This window comes from Idiotropiscis lumnitzeri, chromosome 6 (genome assembly GCF_059441095.1).
Source record: "Idiotropiscis lumnitzeri isolate Australia: NSW breed Sydney's pygmy pipehorse chromosome 6, RoL_Ilum_1.0, whole genome shotgun sequence".
In the NCBI taxonomy this organism is placed as follows: domain Eukaryota; kingdom Metazoa; phylum Chordata; class Actinopteri; order Syngnathiformes; family Syngnathidae; genus Idiotropiscis; species Idiotropiscis lumnitzeri.
The window spans coordinates 13,062,864-13,090,138 of record NC_142396.1 but is presented as its reverse complement, the minus strand read 5'-3'; the positions used below and the strand labels follow the sequence as shown (position 1 = coordinate 13,090,138).

The 27,275-nt window shown below is 40.4% G+C and overlaps 3 protein-coding genes across 4 annotated transcripts; all 3 read right to left on the bottom strand.

The window, feature by feature from the left end:
• Positions 1–201: 201 nt before the first annotated feature.
• On the bottom strand, positions 202–2,238 carry LOC148335310 (apelin receptor A-like). The gene has a single exon (XM_088298843.1). The coding sequence runs from the start codon at positions 2,203–2,205 to the stop codon at positions 1,183–1,185; it is 1,023 nt and encodes a 340-aa protein (XP_088154969.1). The 5' UTR covers positions 2,206–2,238; the 3' UTR covers positions 202–1,182.
• Positions 2,239–3,988: 1,750 nt separating this feature from the next.
• Positions 3,989–8,571, bottom strand: ndufa9a (NADH:ubiquinone oxidoreductase subunit A9a). Its single transcript, XM_088299631.1, has 11 exons — positions 8,439–8,571; positions 7,600–7,776; positions 7,325–7,422; positions 6,595–6,686; positions 6,375–6,516; positions 5,669–5,771; positions 5,527–5,597; positions 5,372–5,448; positions 4,661–4,756; positions 4,342–4,408; positions 3,989–4,244 (listed from the first exon to the last, which is right to left on the bottom strand). Exons 1-11 carry the CDS (start codon positions 8,491–8,493, stop codon positions 4,074–4,076), a joined length of 1,149 nt encoding a protein of 382 aa, XP_088155757.1. The 5' UTR covers positions 8,494–8,571; the 3' UTR covers positions 3,989–4,073.
• A 1,184-nt stretch (positions 8,572–9,755) lies between these two features.
• Positions 9,756–25,628, bottom strand: dyrk4 (dual-specificity tyrosine-(Y)-phosphorylation regulated kinase 4). Of its 2 annotated transcripts, none has more exons than XM_088299342.1 (14): positions 25,205–25,628; positions 18,296–18,373; positions 16,888–17,043; positions 16,471–16,621; positions 16,125–16,288; positions 14,813–14,949; positions 14,587–14,727; positions 13,917–14,055; positions 13,630–13,711; positions 12,440–12,612; positions 12,259–12,319; positions 11,808–11,937; positions 11,567–11,709; positions 9,756–11,082 (listed from the first exon to the last, which is right to left on the bottom strand). In XM_088299342.1, exons 1-14 carry the CDS (start codon positions 25,295–25,297, stop codon positions 10,823–10,825), a joined length of 1,908 nt encoding a protein of 635 aa, XP_088155468.1. In that variant the 5' UTR covers positions 25,298–25,628; the 3' UTR covers positions 9,756–10,822. The 2 variants fall into 2 exon arrangements, with proteins under 2 accessions (XP_088155468.1, XP_088155469.1); XM_088299343.1 differs by lacking the exon at positions 25,205–25,628 and adding an exon at positions 21,079–21,626.
• Between the last annotated feature and the right edge of the window lie 1,647 nt (positions 25,629–27,275).

The window sequence follows — 27,275 nt, the reverse complement described above, 5'->3', positions numbered from 1 at the left end:
ATGGTCAAGCGGTGTGACACAGAGATCGATGTAAACATGACAACATGATTTATCAAGCTGGAGTTCATTCATCTCTTCAGCACAGGATTTCACGATTGTTTTAACAATTTTATTAATGCAGCATCCTGACGGACCGGTAACATGCAAGGACAGACATGGAGGCAAGATTGATTATTTTATGAATAAAGACGGAGGGACAAAGACAGTTGGGTGCGCTGAGGGAGGACGGAGCAGCAAAATAGAGTAGAGTGCCAATCTCTTTTGAGATTTTGCAAAAACTCTAACAAAGGCACACTAAAAAAACCAAATGTTCACATTTACACTACGTGTGGCTCCCAATTTCGCAAGTGATGCACGTGCGGCTTTTTATAACGTAGAATGGAAAGGGGTCAAATATTTGATGGTTAGGGGCCTATGAATAGGAAAAGGCAGCTCTGCCGCCATGTGCACTTTTTTGCCAAGCTTTATTTTTATGTGGCTGTGCAGCTTTTGGTGGATGGGGTTGTCAAATTAAGCAATATTCCCCCTAAATATGAATGTTCATTTACATTGTGTTTAGAATCAGAATCAGAATCAGAAATCCCTTTTTTGTCATTGTACTCAAGTGTGCAACGAGATTAGAGGGCTCCCCTCTCCAGTGCAATACAACAATAATTCAGATAAATATATAAATTACTAGATAAATAGCCAGGTTTTCTCCTGAATGCCCAACAAAACATGGCACCATTCACGGATGCTGGAATGAGCATGTTCAACAAAACATTCATTAGTCAGAAATACACTGCGTTCAGTTTACCATCGCCCAAAATATATGAACAACACTGATTATCGTGATGATGATCGGTGTAAGTTCTGCTTTCTGTGACAGATTGCGCAATATGAGGTGATGCTGCAAAGGCTGGCTGCCACTTCCCGTCCCACCCATGTATTTGAACAGAAAATATGCACTTTTTAAATATATTTATATTATTTGAATAATGACACCATGGGCATTATTGGATTAAAAAAAAAAACTAATTCAATACAAAGCAAGGTCCAGAGAACTAAAATGGAAAAAAAATTGTTTATTTATAAAATTATTTTTTATTTTATTTGTCACATGCAGGTGAAGCTCTTGAGGCCACTAGGCCAGAAAGTCAAGAATTTTGAAGTAAGCACCAAGCTCTGAGTCCTCCAGGTGTACTAGGCTTTGGTGGATGTCTTGTGGGACTTCTTGATGTGAAGCAGGCCCAGGATCTGAGACCTGAAACGCAGGTCGAAGAAGGCGTAGAGGAAAGGGTTGAGGCAACTGTTGGTGTAGGCCAAGAAGTAGGCGTATGGGTAGACCAGTTGCTCAAAGTGCTTGAAAGTGCAGCTGAAATGGTACAAGTCCAGTTCAGAAAGGGATGCTGCACAGTTCAACATATTGAAAGGTGTCCAGCATGTGGCAAAGGCCACAACCACGGTGGTGATGATCTTCAAGAGTCGCCACTTGCGTTGGTCCTCCTTGCGCCGAGTGTTGAAATGGTGCATCACGGTCCATCCGATCAACCCGTAGCACACCATCATGACCAGGAAGGGGAGCAGGAACCCCAGAGTGCAAAACAGCAAGTTCAACCCAGCGAACCACAGCCTCTCCTGATGATTGTTGGTCGCTACCAGGCTGAAGTCCAGGGTGCAAAGCGTGCGGTTCTCTCCCGGAGGCTGCCAAGTCGTTAGGAAGGCTAGGGTGGGCATGGCCAGGATGCCCGACAGCGTCCAAGCGGTGGCAACGGAGAAACAAATGTGGCTGCGAATGTGCAGCTGGGTACTGGGTTGGGAGTGGATGATGGCCCGGTATCGGTCGAAGCTCATGCAGGTGAGGAGGAAGATGCTGGCATACATGTTGAAGATCATCAAAAAGTTGCTGATCTTGCACAGGGCCACACCGAAGGGCCAGTGTCCTTCCATGGCCTCCTCCACTGCCCACAAGGGCAGCGTGACCATGGAAGCCAGGTCGGCCAGGGCCAGATTGCCGATATAGATGTTGGCTGCCAGCCGCTTCCCCTGCGCCCGCCACACTGTGAAAAGGACCACGCTGTTGCCGAACAGGCCCAAGATGAAGGCGAGCATGTATAGCACCGGAATGAAAAATGGGGTCACTGTCCACTGGGGATAGTTGCACACGGTGCCGTTGTCCATCTCCTCGTAGTTGTAGTTCTCGTCAGGGCTGTCGAGAGGCTCCATGGCTTTTCTGTCTTGGGCTCGTGGTTGAGTGTGTTGTTGCTCGTGTGATCTGCCCACTCTTACACAATTCTCTGAGCCGCGAAGATCCAGCCCAAGTAAACCCTCCCCCATCCCACAATTCACAACACCACCCTCTACACAAAATGCATTTGTTTCGTACTGAAACATGGCAAATACATTGCATCATTTACTATTACTCTTTTCTTCACTTTTACTCAGTGAAAATGTAAGTATAAACAAATAACGATAGCTGGATAAAACGTTTGGTTTAAATTACAGTACGCACAACTTTATAGTATATAAGGATATTTACATTATTTTACAGATTATTTATAATGTAAAAAAATGCATTTACCCAACATGGCAAACTGTTGCAAACTTGCATTGACTACAAATTTGTCCATGTTTTGGAGACGCTTACACTGCAATTCTGAATGCACTTGCACAATTTCAAGGAGGACAAGATCCAAGATCTCCCAAATATATAATGTTTTGTTGATCGGGAAACTGAAATTAGTTATCATTCTTTGCTATCCATTCATTTTGGCAAAATTAGTAAATAAATGATCACTTGAAAAACGCCTACTTTTACTGAGGAATATGGCCACGCCCCCCTCCGCTCTGACCATGTTTTGCTCTGAGTCATTGAAGGGACCGATTAAAAACTATCCATTGGAAATCATTATATTTTATTTATTGTATTTTTTTAATTGTATTTTTTCATCATTTGGCACCAAAATCCATGTGAACATCCCTACCCGAGACAACTTCAACATATCAAAAGGATTAACGTCGCCGTGCCAGATTTTTAGATGAGAAAGACTGCAGGAACCCGAGGGTGGACAATGACAAGTTCAAGCTGGCGATCCAAACACCAAGCTGAAGTCCATGGTGCAAGAAGTGTGGTTGTTGACTGGCACGTGCCAAGTGGTGTGGAAGACAAGGGGAGGCATGGCCAGAAGGCCTGACAGTGTCTACGGCAGCAAGGGAGATACACGTGGCCACAGATGCACAGCTGGGTTCTTGAAGTGCACAATAGCCAGGTAGTGGTTGTAGCTCCGACAGGTGAGGAGGAAGACGCTGGCATACATGTTGAGGATATCCGTGTATCTGATAATCTTGCACAAGGCCACCCCAAAGTGGTCACCCATGGCCGTGTACACCGCCCACAGAGGCAGGGTGACCATGAAGACCAGGTCGGCCAGGTTGCCGCGATGTAGATGTTGACCGCCCACCACACTGTGAAAATGACCACGCTGTTGCCGAAATGAGTTGCTGCTTGTGTGATGGTCTTTCTTATCTATATATATGCACTGCACTTATCAAATTGTTTTGACAGATTTTTGTTGAATTATGACAATACTTACCATGTGTAAAACACTTTTTAAAAATGAAAAGGAATACTAAGCTAAAACTAGTAGGAGTTTTTGAAAAAACTAAAACTAATAAAAAACATCAACACCCTGAAAACTAAAACACAATTTAAAAAATAACTCAAAATTAAATAAAAACTATGATTAAATTGCCAAAACTATTATAGCCCTTTCAAAGGGCTACACTGTAAGTTCCCATTTCGTGAATTTCCCCCGCCCATGACGTCAACACCATTTCTTGTTAATTCATGGAATGTTGGAGGTGGGCAACACAGCTCATTAGCAGGCCAGATCCAAGTGTCCCTTATAGCAGAGGGGAAGTTGATAAATGCTGTCGCCCAAAGTAAAGACAGGATGAGATTGGTGGTGGAGGTGTCCATGTGAATTATAAAATTACCAAACAAAGACACTTCAAGTCTAAGACGCATTTTTTTATTTACATAATGAATTTAGTTAAAGCATTCTGATGGGAAGTTGAGACACTGTTTCAGTACTTCAGTAATTGACAGTCTTTGCTGGCTTGGTTGCATCCAGGTCAGCTTCCAGGAAACGGTAACGGCGATGACGACGCAGAATCTCAATCGCCCTTTGCTCTACGGTGGCGGGACTGATGCCAAGATCCTCTAGACCAGGAAGTCCTGGGTATTTCATGTCACTTAAGTGAAACTGGAAAAAAAAAAACATTTTCCAGCTACACTCTTAATGGACTGCAGTAAGAGCTGTAATTCTTTCTTTGAACATCTAACAAAGTCTTCTTTCGTACCCGTTCTATTTTATCTGGCGTTGTCCACGGCTCAAATGGGTTCATTGCAAAAAACTGAGCGACCAGGCTGAAAGGACAAATGGAAACACATGAAGAGATTCAGACAGATCTTCAGGTGTCAATTCATTTGCTTGGGGTGCCCTCAAGAGGCTTTTTGGGGAACATTCAAAAGAGAATCATCACTCCTATCAACTGTGTGAATGTGGATACAAACACCTGTGAAAATAAAGACTTTTGAAACGAGTAAGCATAAGATTCTCAATTTGAAGTGTATCTAATGAAAACCAACCACATTTGTGTATGAATTTTAAACACTTACAGAAAGAGAGGCCGGGGGAGTGGATAGGTTACAAAGGGTCTGTGTGCAACGCCGTATATGTACTCCACTAGGTCGTGGAGCAGGTACCGGTTGGGACTACACAACAAGGAGAAAAAACAAACGGAAAATTGCTACATTACGTTTCAATGTCACTTGGATGTCCAAGTTTGACTTCAAAATAAGAAAAAAAAAATAAAGCCACTAAACACGTTAAGCTCATATTGCTAAGGTGTCCATCCATCCGATCTGCTTATCCAGAAGCCGATCATCACTGTCTTTGGGCAGTAGATGGGGTACACCCTGAATTGGTTGCCAACCAATCACAGGGCACATAAAGACAAAAACAAACCGGCCGCGCTGACACAATGTGTAAAAGAACGCAAACTACATCAACCCCAGTAATGCATATATTTTTTTAATAAATACTGCAAAGTGTCCCTAAAGGCACAGCAAGCATTTTTATCATTTATCCAATTGAAATATTAACATTTAACGTGTTAATATGAATTCAAACACTTGTAATGCAGAGGTTGCAACGGAACGCACTAACTTGACAATGCTCTGAACTGCCGATGTGTCCTGACTTTACGGACACCCTATTGTCTTTGTAAAGGGACAATCTTTGACACAGATCTTGTATTTGGAGCCTGTTGGGCCGTGCTGGTGTACTTAATGATGTGTCCTGTGAGTGCATGAATTTAGGTCACCTACCCAACTAGAGCGTACGTCTTGCCATTGGCATCGGGGTCTTTGATTGCGCTGACGATGGCCTTAGCCACGTCGACAACCTGATGAAGAGGACGACTTTAGTCCAAAGGAAGCTAACAAGATAAAAGCAGAGTGTGGAAGTGAAAAAGTCATCTTACGTGGACCGGCTGCTTGACAGTTTTCTTCCCGCGGCTGATGAGTGGGATGGCGTTGCCAAACCAACGCATGTCTGAAAGAATGACATAATAGTGAGGGAAGCTTTGATTTGCACTACGCTCTTGATGCGCATCTCACTCATACTTGCGTAGTAGTTGAAGAATCTGTCTTCACGCCCAAACATTTCCGAGGGCTTCATGATGATGGCATCGGGAAACTCATCTCTCACCGTTGTCTCTCCTACAGCCTGAGACACACAATCGAGCAAAGGTGTAGATTACAAGGCCTATCAGCAGGACTTAGCCCACCCCTCCATATCATTTGATGCGGTCTGAAAAAGCTTGCCACAAATATTCTTATCTAATAATTATCCTCACACATAAATAACATATTTGGAAAGTGATAAGAACTGCGCACTCTGGAAAACCAAATGTTAAATATCAGAACGAAACTCAAAAAGCATCTCTATTTTGGCAAAAGTAACACATTTTCTCATCCAGAAATAATTGCACATTCTGTACTGCTCTCTAGTATTACCATATTTAAATTATTGTTCAGGAGTGTAGCGAAATACCTAAAATAAAATACACAACTACCTCTGTTTGTATTGAAGCGAAGAGCTACGATAGGATCCCGAAATGTTGGATACCTTCATCACACAAATTCTACCAGGAGCTGGTCTCATAGTCTAAATTCATGAACCGAACCGCTGTTCGTGAAAGTGTTTTCTCTCAATCTCTATTAGGGCAACCATAACTACAACGTGGCCCGTGACAATAATGAGTTTGGTACACCTGCAATAGACCCATCAGGAAACGCACACGCCATTATCTCAAAGCATTTTTCCAACCTTGTTCCTCAGGTACTTGGACGAGCTGCGGATGTCAGCGTTGAGGTGAGACACGTGGATGAACTTCGTGATGCCGGCCTCTCTGGTTGCCTTGGCAATTTGCTGAGGGATGCTCACAAAGACATCCTCAAATCGGTAGTTCCTTCACACAAAGATGCAAATAATACATTACAGAATTTAATGCTTACTTATCTGGGAATATTGTCAGGTCTGGTAATACCTTGTTTCCCACTCTCTTCCCACAAGATTGATGACTACATTGGAGTGCTCCAAAGCTCGTTTAATGGAGTCTTTGTTTCTGGCATCCCACTCCTGAACCAGAATTACACATAAAGTCAGTGAGCCTCATTTACTGTTATCTAAGAATATTTGTACTCGTTTGAAGCATTTCCGGGTACAGCGTACCCTTGCGGGTCTGCTCTTGAGTGACAGCCATTGACAGACAGTGTGGTGGATACACTCATAAAACGTACATAAGCACAGACAAGCACTTCAACGGAATCAGGGTAAATGTGAGATGTGTCCATTATGTTTATTTAGGACATTAGTCAACTCATTAGAAATTCTCAATTTAAGTTACTACTGTTACATTATTATTAGTGTTTATATATGACTGTAATTCCGATACGTTGTGTATATTGGGAAAAAGATACGTTTTGCGTTTATTATTTTTTTCAAACATTGATCTGTTATTTGTGAGAATGCATGGTCTGACACCGTTTTATTATTATTGTGTTTTATACTTATTATTATTAGTATTATAGAAATGTATTAGTCGAATACCCACAAAGTCAAGTACGTTAGATATTGACGAATCACACATATGTACGTACGCATAAATTAGTGCGTATGCAGGGTTAGTAAACGAGGCCCAATGTGAGGTCTCCCAAGGAGGATTCTACTATCATGGTTCCACGGAAAGTCACTGGACACCCATGCAACTTACGCACCATAAAAATGATTTGTCCAAGGTCCCCCATAGGCTTGAAATACATAGTGTCATACTGATCACAGCGATGAGGGACTATGATCTGTGAGCCAATCCGACCTGCAAACCAATAACACACCAAATCATTACTGTACTACTGTCAGAAATGTCCAACAAGGCATTAAGGTTTTGATTCCTATTTAGTACAACGTACGAACAACATTTGGTTTATATGTTTAATTTCTTATGTTACATTTGCAGTGAAGGAAGTGAAAGCCTGTTTCCCTCTTCACTCACCCAGACGATTGACAACATATCGCCCCAGGAACCCTGAAGCACCGAACACGGTAGCGGCGATGCCGCTGCTCGATGAACGGCCTCCCTTCCCTTTGGGGATGACAGCATGGTGCAGCTTCCTCTGCTGAACTGGACTCAAGCAAGAGGCTGAACATGCAGCAGGGGGGCAGCAACCCTCTGTTAGGAAATAGGTCAAACACACTTGAAATGCCAGCTATTATATGCACATAGGAAATGATGGGGTCCAATTTAAGTGGCATTAGCTTTTTTTTTTTTTAATCATATAACTTAGAGTTATTTGTTTTACTTACGTGCATGCTGTTATGAACTATGAACTGCTGTTACGAAGATTTGATTCATTTAATTGTAATAAAGAGGGAATAATTGCCTAGAGGCGGACAACTGCCTGACAGACACCATTAGTTTTCAAGGACATTTTTAAAGGCGTGTATGCAAAAAAAAACTCAGTAAGTAAAGATCCCTGCAAATTTGTATCGCAGACAGTGAGACATAGACACACAATTAACAACTCTTGACATCATCATACAATTAAAGCTCACCTCGCGTACAAGAACGTACACTGAGCGATACAACAGTTCGCGCAACCTCGTAGCTCTTGACACAAGACTTAAAGTGAGAGTCGTGTCCTTATTTTCTGCCAGCTACTGAAACAAAACAGCTAACGTTAGCTTCAAGGTAGCGTTAGCCAAGATTTACAAGGTCATTCAACGCGCACTCGTGTTCGCTGTATGAGCCGATATGAAGCGGTTGTATGAATCGTGCCTAAAATTGACAAACTCACACGGATACACACGAAGTAATATTTTGACGCGACTCACTCGTAATCTTTGGAAGGACACTCGCAGGACGGCCAACCAGCACAGCGGTCGCCATCTTTTTTTCGACTACGGCATCCAGTGAGGATCAAAACAAAGCGAAATAACTGTCAACAGTGGTTAAGGTTCAGAAACCCACTTTCAGACCACGCAAGTATTTTATGGCGCTGGTATATTCATTTGTACGTATATATATATATATATATATATATATATATATATATATATATATATATATATATATATATATATATATATAAATTTTATTTATATTTTTTTCTCCCTTTACAAAATATATAAAACTAAGTTGTAGATCAACCCTGAAGCTGGTAGCTGTACTGTGTTCACTATACAGTGTTGCCATTTAACTTCTGAAATCTGTTATCTTTAGCATAGAACCATTCAAATATTTGGAGTCCTTTTAATCATATATGTCCTTATTTTAATTGGTTATTTTTAGAAAAGGTTTGTTTCTTTTTATGCCACGTCAAACATGTGTACACTTTATTTCTGATTAATTTAACATTATCTCCACTGAATAACATTTTTTCAAAGGGACATTTTATGTGACGCCAAATTTTTCAATGTTAGTATGTGTGTCAGAAAAGTTCCAAGAAAAGTGTCAGTGATATTTTGAAGCGGAACTGAAAGTGTCAAGTTTCCCTTTCAAACAAAAATCCAGAGAGTCTTAATTCACTTTTCCAGCCTTCTCTGCCTTCGGGGATCCTTTGCAGCTCCATTGCGCAGTCATTGTCTTCTCCCCCAGGAGGAGGTGTCAGATGCTCAAGGACTTGTGAGCTGGTGAGTTGTCCTGGTGAAGTAGTCTGGTTGATCGTATGGTTAAGTGGAAAAAACTTGCAGTGGATGATGCACCTCGCTTTGAATAATGTGGTCTACATGACTGACTGACTTGTTTTCTTTGACTTTGACTCTGACCCTGGAGGCTCTAGTGTTTGGTCACTGGGTCGTGCTCAAAGATCCATGGCTCATCACCAGTGAAGATTCTCTCACGCAAGTCTGTAATCATTGGGCTCATCATCACTCTGCTCATTGCTTGACAACCAGACTCAGAAGATATGTACAGCATATGAAAGCATGTGGATAAAGACTGGAACTTTTCTCACCTTCCCTGTACATAGGCCCAGTTTATGTATACAAAAGAGTTTTTGTTGAAACATTAAAAATGATGACATTTTTAGCTGACAACAAAACCTTTTAACTGTATTGTATCTGAAATGTAATTACCTTGTCTGTTCTCCTTAACGACAGCTCTGACGATTCTAATGACGTTAAAAAAAATCAGAGACACAGATGTATTAAATAACATTTTATTTCGGCATACGATGCATGAAAATGATTCAATTTTCATGTGTCAATGTTCAGTGTCTATCCTAGATAGAATTTCTGATGGTTGGCATGATTGTCATTATATGACATTTCTGCCCTTTTCAAACTGCATTAATATAAATAAGCATTTCTGCACTGTTAGCTGCAGGGAGGTTTCTTATTGTACTGCACAAGTATAAGAATTCAACAGTTTCTACACGCCAGTAAAGTGCAAAATATCTAATACTGCAAGGCACAAACTAAGATTGCCTTTTAGTTTCTAGTGTAAAAATATTATAACACAGATATTCAAAGTATTATCATACAGTTTCAATAAATGGGTATTTTTTGTTTTACTAGACACATTTTGGACAAAAGATACAATAACTTCAATCACAAATCCCAATTGTTGACGAGCACAAGTTGTACTAAATATACGAAACATTTGCTAAAACAAATAAATAAAATGATTAATCAACATTTTATGTGCTCCAGTTAAAATGTACATAATATTGTGTCTCTGCATACAAAAGTTTTCAGTTTTGGCTTGACCTGTATTACACACACACTTTCATAGTTTGACATAACAACGTTTGTAGTTAAAAAGCGACAACAAAAAAATAATGTGAATATTCTTGGCATTTAAAAAATGCCTTCTTTTCCTCTCACAAAATAAACATTGGTCAGAGATTACAATACTCAACCAACACCATTCCCAGTGGATAACGCTAATAAAAATTTTCAGAGTATTCCCATATGACTGATAAACATACAAACATTACAAACAACATAAGTGCCATACTTTCATGAATATTTTAGTGTAACCTTTTCCATACATAACTTCCTTCAATATTGTCACGGACATACCTCGATTGATCCGTCATTCTTCTTAGAATTGTCTTTACTACTTGAAGCAACCCTTCACCATCACCTTGCGAGAAAGCTTGGTGAACACCATTTTCATTTCTATTCCTGACTGATAAATGGAAAAGCAGGAGCAAATCTCAGCACCCATGTGAGCTTCCTGTTTTTCTTGAACGCAGCACCAATCTCCTCTCTTCTTACATGATGGGAGGCAAACACTGAGAGGGCACGAGGCTGTCTTGCCTTTCCGTACCCTCTTCCTCCTGAGGTTTGATGACGATGTGAACAGGCCTCTCCAAACCGCTATCCGGAAGCTTGAGATTCTCACTCTCGCACACCGCGTCCTCCGCTGAAGCCCCGATAGGCCGCAGACGCTCACCGGGGCTCGTCTTTGTGTCTGAACTGTGTCTCTTCAACTTGTCATCGTCGCTGTTTTCTTCGTAGCTGAACTTCTCTGCTGTACCACCAAAAGAAACGAGATTAGATTCCTGCTTGCTGGGGATGCTTTATTTGGCATGCATGCAGTCAAAGTGACATTTGGGATATATTCTTGATGAAGTTATTACAGTGGAACTTCTGAGGTAGAACACAATCTGTTCCTGGGATGCAGCAGATGTTGTAACATTTCTCCCATAAATAACAGAAAAAAACAACAATCTATTCCAGATTCAAAATGTTGCCATTAAGATACTGTTTTACTTTAAAGACCAAATTTTAGAAGTTCCTCTCATTTGCTGTACTTGTAGGCAAGGCAGACGGCAACTCAATGCGGTTCACACAAGCAAAGTCACAACGCCTTTGAGCAAATTACATACACAACCTTTAACAACATTCAAAAGCAAAGCAGGGAAAACAAAAGTGGCTTAGAAAAATTACCAAAACGTATGTTGACAACATTTGTACAATTATTTAAAAAAATAATGAATTCAATTTGTATTCACCATTTCTCTCTGTGGCGGTCACACTTTCCATCGGCTTCTTCCCTGAAGGTTTGGTTCTGGGCTTCACCTTGGTGAAATTTCCCTCCTGGATCCAGTCATGCTGTAGACCCTCATCTGGTGTCATTCGTTTAGTTGGGTCCCAACTGAAAGCCACAAGGGATCAGAAAAGAGTGTAATTAGAGCAACAGAATTGAAGCGGTGCTTAGTTTGAAAAGGAAACCGAACTGGAGCATGGACATACGTGAGGCAGCGTGTGATGAAGTCTAAGAATAAAACGTCGTTTGTCTTCAGTGTAGCTGACAGCTCCTTGGAATTGGGTCTTCGTTTCTTCCCCTTACTATTAGTGGTGTTTCTCGGATTTCCTTTTGAGTCTGAAAATGGATACAAACAGAGCAGTCATTCAGGTTGAACGTTACATTCAGGAAATTGCTTTTTTTTTTTTTGTTTGTTTACAGTCTTACGTACATGCACAAATAGGGTTTATATAAATGGAAACTCAGAAATTCAACAAGGTAATTGCCGGAATAAGGCTTTTGTGATTAGTATTTTTTTTTCCAATTGGCAAGCCACATAGTATAAGTCAGTAAAATTCTTGCCCGAAAAAGATCATAGCAACTAATAAACTTGAGCAGCCGCTTTTTGTATAATCGTCACACACAAGTGACACAAACAGCGTCAGAATGACTGCTTACCAAAGAACAATCTCCTCCTGGATGCAGACTGTACAAAATCATTTGGAGGCATTCCAAGAAGCTGCAAACAAAAAGGAATTGGAGCACTTTAGTGTATTGAATCAAACACTAAGACGTCACCTGAAGAAGCAGAATCATTCATGTACAGCACATGTGAGAGATTGATTAATCACAAACACACCTCCATGATACATGCTATCTGCTCCACTTCACTCTCCCCAGGGAAGAGAGGGTAGCCGGTGTAGAGCTCAGCCAGGATGCAGCCCAGACTCCACATGTCAATAGCCATGCTGTAGGGGTGACCCAGGATGACCTCAGGCGAGCGGTAGAAGCGGCTCTGGATGTACGTGTACACTACAATGGAGCAAGTGAGGAGAGCTCAAATTGACTTGACTCATGCTTCAAGTGTGGCTGAAGAAGTTTGTTTCTATATGTTTTATCTTCTTGAGTTACTGTATTTTTACGGCCAGAAGATGCGCTGTTTCAAAGGGCGCAGCACCAGTTGCTAGTGCTAGCCAGTGCTATTTTTGTATTGAATACTTATAGCGGGTGCATGCTAGCTCGCGCAGGCTAGCTCGCCTTAGAGTCACGGTTTCAAATCAAAACCAAAAATATCTCAGCATACAAGCAAACAAAGAAATAAAATTAACACAAAACATGTATCTCTCATGCCATTCATATCCCCTCAAAAAATAAAAATAAAACAAAAAGATTACAGCAATCCAATTCAGCCTCAGCCAATCACATGGCTGTTTAGAGAGATGTGAGTGGTGCGCTTTGGGCAGTGTGTTTTTATTTACTTACTTACTTACTTACTTTGTTGTTATGATCTATCTTTGGTGTTTTGTCTTTCAAGCTATCAATTACTGGATCGTAAGAAGATGGAATGAGTTATTCTGTAATTTACACTTGAGTTTATTGTGGGCAAGGAACATTTGGCTATGTTACATTACAAGGAGGTCACTCCCATACCTTGATTCTGAATCAAACCGGGCTACAACTTCTAAAGATTGAAAGACTATATGAAGAAGTCTTGTTGGTTTTGTGGTTAATGTGTCTTGATCTATTTGGTCTGGTTAATCTGTGTGTTGTATAAAGAGAATTTTATTTGGGACCTCCTCCTCTTTGTCAGATATCAACATATTACAGGATGTTGTGTATGTTATCTGTCCTTGCAACAATAATTGTATCAGCTCATTTTTCTTTAAAAGGTTTGTTTCAGGTATTCTCTGCATTAATATTTATTGGTATTGTTATTTGTCTTTTGGATTTAGGTTTAATTTTTGATACATCGTTGGTATACTATAAAATGAAATGTCCATTCAGTGCAATTTGGACAATAAAAGCTAACACCCAGTCATATACTCTCACCTCTTTGTTGCTCGTAGCAGCTTGATCCAAAATCAACCACCTTGATGTTCCCCGGTCCTCTCTGAGACAATAGGATATTCTCCTGTTGAAGAAAACCACTTTAGTTTCCTGTTGTAATACTATAAAGGTCCACAAGATGGAACAGATGTTCTTTTGTTCCGTTATTTTCAGCCAATGCTGTGCAGGGCACTGAGCAAGAAAAAGGTTGCTCATTTCTTTATTGCACTTGTACTCCAGTTTTATATTCTGTATTAAAATTAAGTATCGGATTCTGAACAAATCAATACCGGCTTGAGGTCGCAGTGTATGATCTTCTCTCTGTGGAGCATCTGCAGGCACCTGAGCAGAGCATGGGTGAAGCGACGGATGAGCGCCACACTGAAGCCCTGGAAGTTGTTCTTTTTGATGAGCTCGTACAAGTTCACCCTGACAAGACAAATAAACTATTACAATTTGGTAAGTTGGAGTTGTATTTAGATCAAGGTGGCAATTTTCTTTTTTTTTTTGGTCCCCTTATTAAAGTTTAACATTTTTGCACACTAAAAGGTTTTGCAGTCATCCCCCCGAGCCCTTACTTCGAATAATACATGATTGTGACAGCAATGTACTCCTACTGTCTGTTGTGACGAGCTGATCTATGGACGGAGTAATTGGAGCCTTGACACCATGAAGCAAGACAGCGTAAAAGAGAGGGCTCTAATCAAGGCCTTAACTAAAGGATTTGGTGACAGTAATGTAAGACAAGGTGGCAGTCCAAGATGACCGCTAAAGGTCGTCCATTTAAAGGGAGACAAAAAAACTGTGCCTACAGTAAACACTAATCACATAAGCACTCATCCCTTGAAGTCACACACTAACATCGATTTGATACCACATTGCTCAGGGGAGGAGTTTATAAACATAAATTAGGCCAATTTTGTGGATGCTGACCATCGAAAAACAAAAGTGTATACCAACCCAAGAAGCTCAAAGGAGATGCAGAGGTGATTTCGGAAGTAGAAGTATTCCTTCATGTGGATGACGTTGTGAAGGTTGTCTTTGTCTTTCCTCTTTATCACATCTAGGATCTTCAGCTCAACTAACGCTTGGTGATGAAACCTGGCAACCAAATAATATGTTGAGTTGCATAATTGACCACTGGCCACTTTCTCTAAAAGTACAAAATGATATCCCCAACTTGCACCTCTTCTTGTTGCGTATCATCTTAACAGCCACAAGTTCGTTAGTCTTGTGGTCCAAGCATTTCAGAACCTGCCCAAAGGAGCCTTTGCCAATCACTTCAAGTACTTCAAATCGGTAGGCGATGTGATCGTGCAGCACCTGTAACAAGAAAAGGAGCGCATTTACTGTAGATGTAAATATACAATAATAGCATCATGTTATTGACAAATTAATGAAAGCATAAAACTGAAATTGCACAATGACCTGAATGCGAGCAAATCTGCAAGTACACATTATGTTTGGAGATTAATGTAATGCTAAACCTCTCTGAGGGTACACTCCTCACTTCCCCGAAATCTTAATTCTTCATTTTACCAAGGCATTTATGGTTGATTATACATTCCCACATTGTGGAAATAGTTTGGGAAATGACATTTTCTGTTGTGCTGGAGCAGAAAAGCTCGAAAAGGCTAACTATTTTTGAGCAGTCCTAAGCCTTTTTGGGCGGTGGCACTCTCCGGCCACCGTGAAAACTGAACTGGCACTTGCCCCATATAATCATGAGTTGCAATGATTATTTTATATTCAGTGTCTTTATACTGTATTATTTAAGCCTTTAAGTAAATATTATTTCTGAGACGTTACTTTTTTTTCCAAGTTGTTATATTTGCAGTATAAACTATAACGGAATATTTGACATTGTATTATGACTCCTAAATATATATTTTTTTGTGCTCGCATATTAAGAGTGCAGTCAAGTTTTTGTTTAAAATGCTCCTTAAAAAAATTGTATCTTGCAGAGACATATTTCTAAAAATACAACTATGAATGAGTTGCATTTTGGCTGGTGAACTTAGCTCCAAATTTTTAACTATGAACTATGAACACCTACCGGTAGCTCTTTTTAAAATTTGTGAGCTGAACTTTGAAATACTGCAATTCGCATAGCAATCGAACACTGGAAATGGGGCCAGCATCAGTGAAATCAGTCACGGAGTGGCCCCGGGCCATCAGACCGTCAACCCTGATGAGCCTAGTGTAGTAAAACTAAACCCTCCGAAATTCAATCCCTTCAAACACCTTCAGGATAAACTATGGAACAGTGGAACGGCGATTACCTCTCAGAACATGTTGCCAGATAAGTGGAAGCTGTGATAGCTTCATACTTAAATCAACCCCAGATACAAACAATATTCTACTTCGCCAAACATGAATCTATGCTACAATGTTCAATATAATAATTGTTGGCACAAACCAAAAGTACTCACATTCTGGACACTATTTTGATAGGTCATTTATTAAAAGATCATCTTGTAGTAGCGTCATAAAATTACCCTGATGTAGCTCCCATGCTCATCATCATATCCGGAGTTTTGCGGCGCGGCTTGGGAACCCTCGATCTTTTGAGAGCCCAGCCCGAGAAACCAGATCTCTGCGTAGTCCATGATTTCCTCCTTCTCAAACTCAGTCAGACGATCATGGAAATTGTTGACTGAGTCTGTTAGCAGATTGGAAGAGTAGGAGGAGGACCATATGAGTCATGTTATCATATTGATCAAAGAGCAGAGGAGGGTGAACAAGTGCCTGAGATTCAAACACGCCATTCTTTACTATGAGTCAGTCAATATGTTTATTTTGAGTATGTGAGTGTTTTCTGTGCGCCATGAAATCATAGCCTACCTGTGGGAGACATTGGTAACCTTCGACCCTCGGGCGCCTTTTCTTTGTTCGGCCTGTTACTGAAGAGTTTATTGTTGCGGGACCCTGATATTTTATCCATGGCCGCACCAAATCGCATGGTGAACTGCTGAGCGGGCTTAGGCCTTTCAATCTGTTCAAGGACATTCAGATTTCAGCGCTGTGTCATCTTACTCATCCATGCTAAGCTATTAAAAGAGCCAACAGTTGCATCTCCATAACTATAGACAACAACCTTAAGATGTTCCACAGAAATCATATATTGTCTGTACAGTACCTAAATAAGTCCCCTCGCTTTGACTAATATTAACAACAACAGAATTTAAAATGAATAAGCCTTTAGTATTTATCAGAAAGAAAATGAGACTGCAGTGCAAGCTGAATTCATGAGATCCTTACTGTGTTTGTTTGATAGTGATTCTGGACTCCCGGATTGACGATTTGGGGCAGGATGTAGTCGGACTGCTGCTGGTGCTGGTTCTTGGCATTGCTGACAACAACTTGGACCACTGGAGGCTCAAGTTGAGGCAAAGTTCCGACTCCTGGGCCAAATTTCTGGAAGTGAAAAAAAACCCACTACTTACTACTAACTTCACGATATGATTAAATGCCAACTAAACGAAATAACACACACACATTTTACAGTGATTCAATAGAATGGGGTCACATGATGTGCTGTTTTTTTCTTGTTCACCTCTCCAGTTGCCAAATGAAATTGATAAAGATAGACACAATGACGTCAAAATCAATAAATCCACAATGAAGATGTAGCGATCAGCAAATAGAGCACGGTTGTAAACACAAAAGAAGTAGAGTGGGTCAGCGAATGTGACCTATAAAGGAATGATATCTTTTTTACACTGTCCTTACGCGCCTGTCACAGCCCCTTTTCATCGCTATGTCTTGGGCTGATGGCTTTTTTTTGTTCGAGGCTCAGGTGATCAGAACCCCCAGCACGGAGAGGATGGAGTTACAGAGGGTAATGGGGACAAAGTCGTATCGGTCCTGACTAAGCTGGGTTGTGGTGTCGTGTCTAGGAGCTTTGCGGGGGAGAAGAGCGGCAACCTGCTCCTCTCTGGCTGCCATCAGGCATACTCTGAGAGCCTGATGGGTAAAATTAAACCCATGTCCAATGCCAGGTGCGTTGGAAAGAATTAGATATCGTAAAGATCTGTATCAGTGTCATGGGGGAAATTTAGAACACGGCTTAATTTTGTTACGAGCCATTCCACAAATGTGTCTAGTTAAATCAATTAGAATAACATCGCTATTCACAACACCTCAAAGTATTACTTATGTGAGATATTTATATATTTTTCTCACTGAAAGCCTGTGTGCCCCTGGAGGAAAGTTAGCTTTTATTTTTTTCACATAGCTCATTCCATACACAAGGTTCCTCGGCTGCTCTACGCCTGAGATACGGCTCTGTGACGTGTCGGTGGGGCATATTGCTGATCTCTCCAAAAGGAGGCCAAAAACTACATAGAATTCCGAGGTTTGCACCTGACACCAATAAAATAATGACTGTTGCAGTGGCATGGCTCAGGTCTGGAGTGACCGTCTCCCAACCGTCAGGTTATGGGTTTGATCCTCTACCGCGTTGGGCTTCTTGGTGGATGAAATGTGTGTACAAAAACCTTGGAGTGACTATTTAAATGTAATGAACTTGTTCAATGTACTCAAAAACTCTTTGTGTAAAATTTACTTAGAATTTCTGAGAGAAAAAACTTTACTAATTAATGAATTCATGTGGAAGAATTTTCCATTTTCAAGTCACTGTAGCATCTTGCCGAGGTCAAAATCTGACCTGTAAGCAGGATCGGTTGTTCCCAAGACGACCACCCTCTGCTTGCTGTCTGTGAGGGAAGGCCTCCGGGCGGGATGTCTGGTGGAGGAATAATGATGTTTAAAGGAGGACACGATTCAAGATGGCCCATTTTTTGCGAACAAGCTCAGTTTATGTAGTTTTTTTGATCAGGACACTGAAGTGAGCTATTATTTTCTTTTTTATCTTTTCGTTTAGCAGAAATTAGGAATTAAGTGACGACTTGAAAAATGACTACTTTTAATGAGGAATATGGCCGCGCCCCCCTCGACTCTCCCCATGGTACAAGTAAAGGGACCAACTTCAAACACTCCATTGGACATCATTGCACTTTCGTTGTTTATAACGTCCAAAAACGGTGATCAATTGGCACCAAAATTCAGGTGGACATCCCTTCCCAATGACCCTTTTAGTACTACATGCAAATCTATTTTATAAGTGCCAATTTTTACTTCAATGAAGTGTCCCTTTAAAATGCACAACTAGACAGACTGTTATTCATTTGTGGCACACTGGAAATGGGGCAACAGAGAATTAGAAAGTCACAAACAATGTCAGATTCAGGAATCCTTTAACACCTCTAAAGAGAAAAGCAGTCCTGCGGAAATTACTTCTCATATTCATTCTCTAGTCACTCACGCACACACCCGCAAACACACCCCCACACACGCACGCACCCCCCCCCCACACACACACACACTGCAGGCAGCCGAGGAGAGCAAGATTGCAGCCATGCTACCAAAAATAATGCACTGAGATCTAAAAATATATCACTTCCGTAAAAACCCAGCAACAACCGGTCTCTCTCATGTGCTGCACTTCCCCCTCCTTGTCTGCAATGTCTGAAAATGTGCACATCATTGCTTGCCAGTGGATGTACACGTGTTTGCCCGAATGTGTGCAAGAGAAGTAATTCTTTCAAATTCTATAAATAGGAACTGGGTTATTTGGGATGAATCCCTTTTGCCTCCTATCTGGCTGGCACGTGCCTTTTTAATCAGTGGCTGAGCCTGTGTTGGCTCCATAATAGTGAAATAAAGCTTAACCCAATTGGAAGATACAGCACATGCTGATCACTCTACCTGCCAGAGTGGAAGGGACTTGTGGAACAGGCAAGCTGACCATCATAAAAACATTAGCTGTAATCTAAATCTTGTCGTGTCTTAGCGAAGCAAAAGTAACAAAAAATTCATTTCAAAAGAATCATCGGGGCTTTCATGAAGCAGTCAAGAACGGCTGATCTAAAAGTAAACAAGATTTGCAAAGGGCCTGATATCGTCAGTTTAACACCATAGGTGGTCTTCGCTGTCGCTATGTTACAATCTGAAGCAGGGGGTATGTCGGTCACTGTGGCAGGGTGACGTAGAAAAAAAAAACCTTGATGGATGAGCTGACTAATGTGTGTTGAGCTTGTGGAAGCCCAATGACGTCACGTGACCAGATGCCAACTGACTTAACATAATCTTTGATAATCGATGCTTTCATTTTTTTTAACTGAATATGGGATATTGTTATATTGTTTGTTAATTGATTCAATAAAGAAAAAAAAACAATGACTTTCAGCACATTTACTGTTTCATGGTAAATGCTTTTCATCCATCTCATTTGACCTTCTCCATTGGAAACCCTCAACTCATCATAATTTTCCTTGGGTTTTTTTTTGTTTGCACTTTATGTATGCTAAATCGGTCATTCCCAATCAGTTTGGCACATCATTAAAAATACCATAGAAAATTATCCAGTGTCAGTTAATTGGTCTAAAAACATTTTATTGGCTCCAAAAAAATATTTTTGTTCATCAATCTATGCCAACAGCGTAGTTAGATGTAGAACTACTAAATGCAATATATAATCAATCTTTGTAATGAGTAGTGGCTTTTGGGGGAAATTTGTTTGGCGGGCTGCCACAAGATGTTTCTCACGTCATAGACTAGTATGTGCCTTACCTTAAAAAATGGTTTGGAAATACTAATCTAAACTCAAGATGTGAGAGAATCAGATTAAGCCACGTTTCCATGTTTCAGGGGCTAAAAAATTAAAAGCCACCAAAAGAGGGTCATCCCATCAGGTATACGAGGGCAGCTTTGCCTCCTTGTGATCCTCTCTAGTCACTTGGTCAGAGGGTAAACAAATGGAGCAAAGGCAAAGTAACATTTCAATCAAATCACATTTTGAATTTTGTCATTTATACTGCAGAACACCAATGCTCGAACAAGCAATGGCAATAGAAAGTGATCAAATTTTGCAGACTAAATATGTGGTCAGGAGACATGGGCTAACTATGGAATTAGCATTTATGTGGAATTTGTTAATGAGGAATTCACATAATGCAACAATGATAAGAGATAATATTGAGTTTATCATAAATGCTTACTTTCCCCAAAATTGTCTATCCAGCACTTTCTAGGAAACCACGTTCATGAACAGTGAATCAAAAATAGACTTAGTTGCAACAATATTAGACACAGGTGTGCACAATCTATTGAACTGATATACAGTGCATGTCATAAAACATTTTACCTTTGCAAATACTTTATATTTGATTTAATGTTAAAATGTATAAAACACATATTGGTTGGCATTGTCCTTTGCTAGTATGTTTGCAACGTGTTGTAAGGTTATAATTTCTGATACAATTATCTCAGAATTGTTTGATTTGGTACCAGGACAGGTTGCACAAGATCACCTTATAATAAACATTTGACTATATACACGTGAGAACTATTCGAACACTGTATACCGTTAATGCAAACAAGTCTCCTTACCTTATTTATCTCTGGCAACATGATTACTGTGTGAATCTGGAAAAGTGACTCTTGTCGCGACAAACTTTATAGCATCCAGGCATAAACAGTCATCTTATCCAACTCAGTCAGGAGTGTCTCGTGGCAAAAACCGCGTTCTCGGAGTCTGGGTGGTGAGTGTTTGAGTCCCGTAGAAACCGGTCGTTACCACGGATTTAAAATAAATAAATAAAAAAAAAAAGAACCGCACGCCAGTTTTTCGCGCTCCGCTGCCGTCGCCAAGGTGGCGATTAGCGTGAGCGGCAAGCTGTTGTAGGTTCTGTGCGTCGTGACGCGCTCATGAGCTAAGGAGCCACCTGGTCAGGTTTCTGCCACGGACAGCTGGGGATGTCCCGATATAGACGAGCTTGTGTCTTTTCTATCCCTCTCCCTCTGTCCACACCTACACCGTGCTGCCCCTCGCAACACCGACGCTCCGTGGAGCAGATTTCCACCGACGCACGCACGTACGCACGTCAACCACGCTGCTCGAAATTCTCTCGAGCCTCCCTCACAATCTCCACGATTCCCTGCCAAAGAAGCGTGGTGTGCAGCCTTTCCCCGACAACCACCCCCAGTCACGTCATCACAATAATTATACTGTATATCACCTTTCAAATGCATAGTAAGCGTCAGGAAATACAATACTGTGTTTGCTTTTGATCGCGACTGCATCAGATACACACGAACAATATAATGATAGACAGACTGCATAAAACATTATGCCTTAACCAAAATGACAATGCCCGGTTTTGATTGACACTTTCAAAAGTGTATTAATCTAACATGGTGTTGTCTATTGTAATTGTAGTTTTCTGGGATTTGGAATCTGCAATACATCTGCATAATAGGGCCAGTTTCTAATTTTGTGATTAAAAACTCTAAGATGAGAGTGAAAATATTAGGAACAGTTCTCAGTGTGATGGGATCGAACCACAATAGCCTAATAACAGTGTGAATTAAAATGGAGCATTATTACTGTAGGTCAGGGGCGTAGCCAGAAATTTTGCAGTGGGGTAGCTTGGGTGACAGCACCTCAGTGAGGGGTGGCTGTGCAAGCATGGGTGCCTGCGGTTTTTTTTTTTTTTATCATTCTATCAATGGTCAGGGTTTCATAAAATAAAATTAATTCAATGGCTATCACACTCATAATCAAACAGGAACAAGTTTAAGTAAAAAGCAATGTTTTGCTGAGCTTAATTTTTCTAGATAATGCCAGACTTGTGCTGGGCTTTAATATAGTGCCCATGCAGAGTGTCTCTTAACGTTTGATCTGAAAGGGTGCGACCATGGAGTCAAGACATCTCCCTGTCGGTGGCCTTTTCACAATAAGCAGACTCCCGCCACATTATCCCTTAATGTTACCGGTTGAGTTTTCATAAATTGTCTACATTATAAACTTGGAAGAATTTGACAGAATTTTACTTACTGGCTAGTTTGTTGAATTTTAGATCTGCTCTGCCGCCATGACTGGCATCAGTGAGTATTACACGTCAAAATACCTGCTGTTTGTACTCTGCCCCTTGCCTGTCAGCCCCGCATCTTGCTTCCTCTTGGATTCCTTTCTTTGTTCTGGGACTGCTCTCACTGGACTGCCAACACCTGCTGCAGCCTTTATCAAATAAAACCATCACCTTTTTCTCCTAACCCATCTGCCTCTTTGCTCTTGGGTCCTCCACAACAACCAAACGAACAAGCAACTACGATAAACAAAGATGTGACAGGAAATACATCTGGCTTATTTGAATGATTTTTACAGTTCTTGATGTATTCCTGTACTCTTTGTGATTGTCTTAATTCCCTTTTTTTGGACTAACTTGTGTTCTCCAAAGGAAGTAATAAAATCAAGAGCAGGAAATTAATCAATGGCAGCTTTGTCATGTTGCCTTTTCGTGCCTCCCTGCTAACATGGCTTTGAGCATGCAATATTTTGCTGAGAAAATGTCATTTTTGTTTTGAAAGCTACTTGTCATATTTTACGTGTGGGCTATATGAATCACTTTAAATTGTGAGGCAAATTTTTTTTATTTTTTTTATCTTTTGATTATTTTGCTTGTTGATTGGTTGGTCTGCTAATTTGTTAGCAGTTTTGGTACACCTCCAGTCCACCAAGGAATTTATGTTAATAATTTGTGCTAAAGTCTGCTTGCTTTGGCCCAAGTGAGAGAGTGACTTGGAGGCTAAACAACAAGTGAAATAAAAGAGAAACACAATCAGAACGGACTCAATGTTTCATTCATGGATTAAAGAAAATATGATAACATTAAGAATGAATAATTGAAGAGAAAACAATACAAGGTCAGTTGTTCAGAAAGAGTTTGTTATATAACAGGTTAATTTTGAGAGGGAGTGTTTCACATGTTGCACATGCAAGCAAGCTGTGGACATTTATTTTCCATAGACTAATTCCCTCAGCGGGGGGGGGGCGACATTGCTTATCCATGTGATAAGGGACCCAGGAGCTCAGTATGATTAGCTGACAGTTCTTATGCAACAGCAGTGGTCACTTCAGTAATCCATCTCACCCCTGGGACAGGATGTGTACCTATTCAAGAAGATGCTTATTACACTATTCTATTCCCTAAGCAACTTTTGTGTGCAGAAGTTGATGCATATCCGGTTGCTGTACCAAGTAGCATGCAAGCCCTGATGCACTAGTCCAGATTTGGTGCTGAGACTGATTGGCCTCAGCTGCTGGAGTGGACCTCTCAGAATGAGAACATAGAGTACTCTTATGTGGACCTTCTTTGAATTTATCTTGATTAACAATCAATAGACATTCGTCTTAATCACAGCTGAACAGACCAGGAAGGGCACTTCTCTTTACAGTTTAAAAAAAAAAAAAGACATACACTATATTCTAAGATGGTTTCTTTTGAAGGTCATATTCATTCTCTATTCAAACTCTACCAGCATTGGACAGCACTGCATTTTAAGTATTTGTTTGGACGCTTATGGTGGATGTGATAGTGATTTGATGCAAGTTGTTAACATTTTCTAACCAATCGCATCATTTATGAATTTTTTTTGTGGTATTGTTTAGATTTCTACTTGGCTTATTTTAAATACAAACATTAGGTAAATGTCTGCTTGACAAGGAAAAAAAACACGCTTCTGTCATTTGGACCTGAGAGACCTCATAGCTGACTGCAGTCAGGGGACTTTTAGAAATTAGAAATTAGAAATCCCTTTATTGTCATTGTACTCAAGTGTGCAACGAGATTAGAGGGCTCCCCTCTCCAGTGCAATACAACAATAATACAGACAAATATATAAATTAGATAAATAAATAAGAGAGTGCAATGGAATTTAGTACTGAATAGGGTATATTTTAAGGTGTGGGGGTGAGGTTGTTACACTTCATAGCGTGTGAGGAGTCCAGTGGGAGTGGAGCTGGCTAATTAAACTTTGACGCAAATATATTCTCCAAATTTTACTGTACTCCAGTCTATGGATTGCTTTCATTCCTAAGGAAATTGTTTTAATTACATTTCAAGTTTAGCATTTTCAAAAAGCTAACATAATCATGTTAACCACATTCATCAATTTTTCAATGATGTGACAAGTTGATTACACACACTCCTTAGAAATTGTTACAAATCATACTTAATGCACCACATTACAGTCAACTGGAATATTTCCAGAAACATGTGAGCTTTGACCAACAGTCATGCATAAATAAGGCACATATACTGTACTGCTATTTTTTTTTTTTACCCTTACGAACCAAAAAAAAAAAAAGAGTACATAAAGCTTAAGGAGTGAGAGCATGCAATTGTTTTCAAATCCTGAATAAAAAGGTTTTTCTTTTCTTTTTAATATTTACAAATGTTTTTGACTAAGTTTGAGTATTTATTTATTTTTTTGTTGAAATCCTACTTCACACAAATACAATGAGCAATGGTCAAATAAGCTTTTACAATAAGCTGAGCCATTGTTAACCCGTTCTCATGTCCAGCCTCACCAAGGTGACAAAGCATTTTCTAAAGCAAAGATTTTGCTGTAGCAAAACCTGTATGACAACTAACGTTTTTCAAAAACAAACGGGCAAACAAAAAAATAGTGATACAAATAATTGTGTATTGATCCCTCATCTCTAAAAGCATACCTCGGGTTGGATCCTCCTCTTCCTGCTCCAACAGCAGTTTTGGAGGAGGTTAAATCCACCACAGGCAGGTGAGGTTCCGTCATCCTGCATCATTTAAGTCCTCCATGTTTCCACAACCAAAAAGTGAAGTCAACCTTAACCCGTCCACTGTCAGGTGGAGAGAAGTTGAGCACTCAGCAGGTCAGACGTGGCATAACACGATCCTCTTGTCTAAGACTACAATGTCTGCATCTTGTACTGGAAGGTCCAAGTTTTGTTCCATTGCTCTTTACAGGATGTTGCTAAAATAGTGTCTGGTAATTTTCGATGCAAACAAGTGACCTATTTTACTTTAGAACCTCCTAGATTATGTTCCGCTGGAAATCTCGTCTGATAACCCTATTGTTTCAGGACACAGTGCAGCTAGCTGACACACAGAGAGATGCAACTGTGTTTTTAGATGCTTCGTCAGGATACTCGGTGAGGGAGTTCGCCTCTGCGTTTTGCTGCTGGCAGTGACGTGTGTATGTGACTCAACACGGAACCCATCGTGCAGCCAGAGACATCAGTGACAGGCGCTTGGCACTTAGCTTCCTGCGACAGAGGCCTCTGGGAGTGTGTCTTGATGCAAGGGGTGGGGGGCAAGCAGAAGTGTTACTATAGCGACACATCTCAAGGTGAACTTTTCACGCCAGTGAGGAAGTCAGAGTGAGAGGTATTGGCGCTCCAGTGGATTGCCCCTGAGGTTTAGACTTCCCCTGGCTTCTCTCTTGTCACCGTATCATGGAGACAAAGTCAGCGGGGGCTGTCAGATTCCCTCCCATTGGGCCCGTATCTCCTGCTTGATGAGAACCAGCACACCAAATAAATCAAAATACAGTGAATCCTCAGTTCGCGGACTCAATTCGTCCTGAGACCGCATTCATCAACTGAAACTTTGAAACTCAAAGTAATGTTTCCCTCAGAGACGAATGGAACCCCACAACAAAGTTGTTTTACTTGTTTCCAATCTGTGTGTAGTGTCAAGAGATAAACTAGCAAGTTACTGTGTAAGGTCAGCATTTTTGCATATTAAGCGACAGCATGTCGCTGGCATCAAGTTGAAACCAATACTTAAAAAAACTCAAGATGGATTTAAAAATCTTGAAATAATCTATCACAACCAATATTTTTACGTTTTAATCAATTCAAAAATATTCAATCATTGAAATCGAAAGTTTTACCTTCAACTGTTATTTATTAATGAAAAGCAAATCCATTATTTTTGGTTGTGCCATCTTAAAATTAAATTGGATTATTTACATAATATAAAGGATCCTTTCAGTTTTAGATGTACGTTTTTATGTAAACCGTATTTTTAGATAAAGATATAGATATTTCTTAATTTGTCTTCGATTTAAAATAATGCAGAACTGATCCCTTAAAATACATTTGGAATGACAAGCAAGAGATAGGCAACTTTATTTTTAGAGCACATAATTACAAGTACAAGATTTAAAAATAAAAGACCTAAAGTCACTTTGTTTCGGTGGGAATATTTTGCCTTCATGTGACACTCTGAAGAAGGCAAAAGACTGCTGCTGAAACATGTCAGGTAAATAACCTAAAACTCCCTGTATGAGAAAAAGAACTACTCATTTTAATTGTAACATGCGGTCTTTTACTTAAGTGCCACGTTTCTGGCTGCTGTAAGTCTTATCTTCCCACTCATCCCTTGGTCTTGGACTGGCAGTTGGCTCACAAATTTGGGGCATTAAGCCAGATCCGGAAACTTTGGACAGCAGGTGTTAGAAGGGCCACCCAGGGCCAGATGAGACTGGTCAAAGATGCCTCCGCTTTGAGAACAACCTGTACTCGACATCCTGTTAGAACATTGGCTTATTGCTGCCAGCTGTCTAATGAGGCGAACCGTAGCGAGATCGCGTTCAAATAAGAGAGCATCAATGACTGCTGCTATTTGGCAGAGAAGTGTAGGGATGAAGCTCAACCTCAACAGCAGGTAGGAGGTGGATTTTTTTTACACAAAGTAAGCTTCTCAAAGGTCTTTTGGCCAGATGTAAAATATAGGTCAACATATATACCTCTTTGGTGT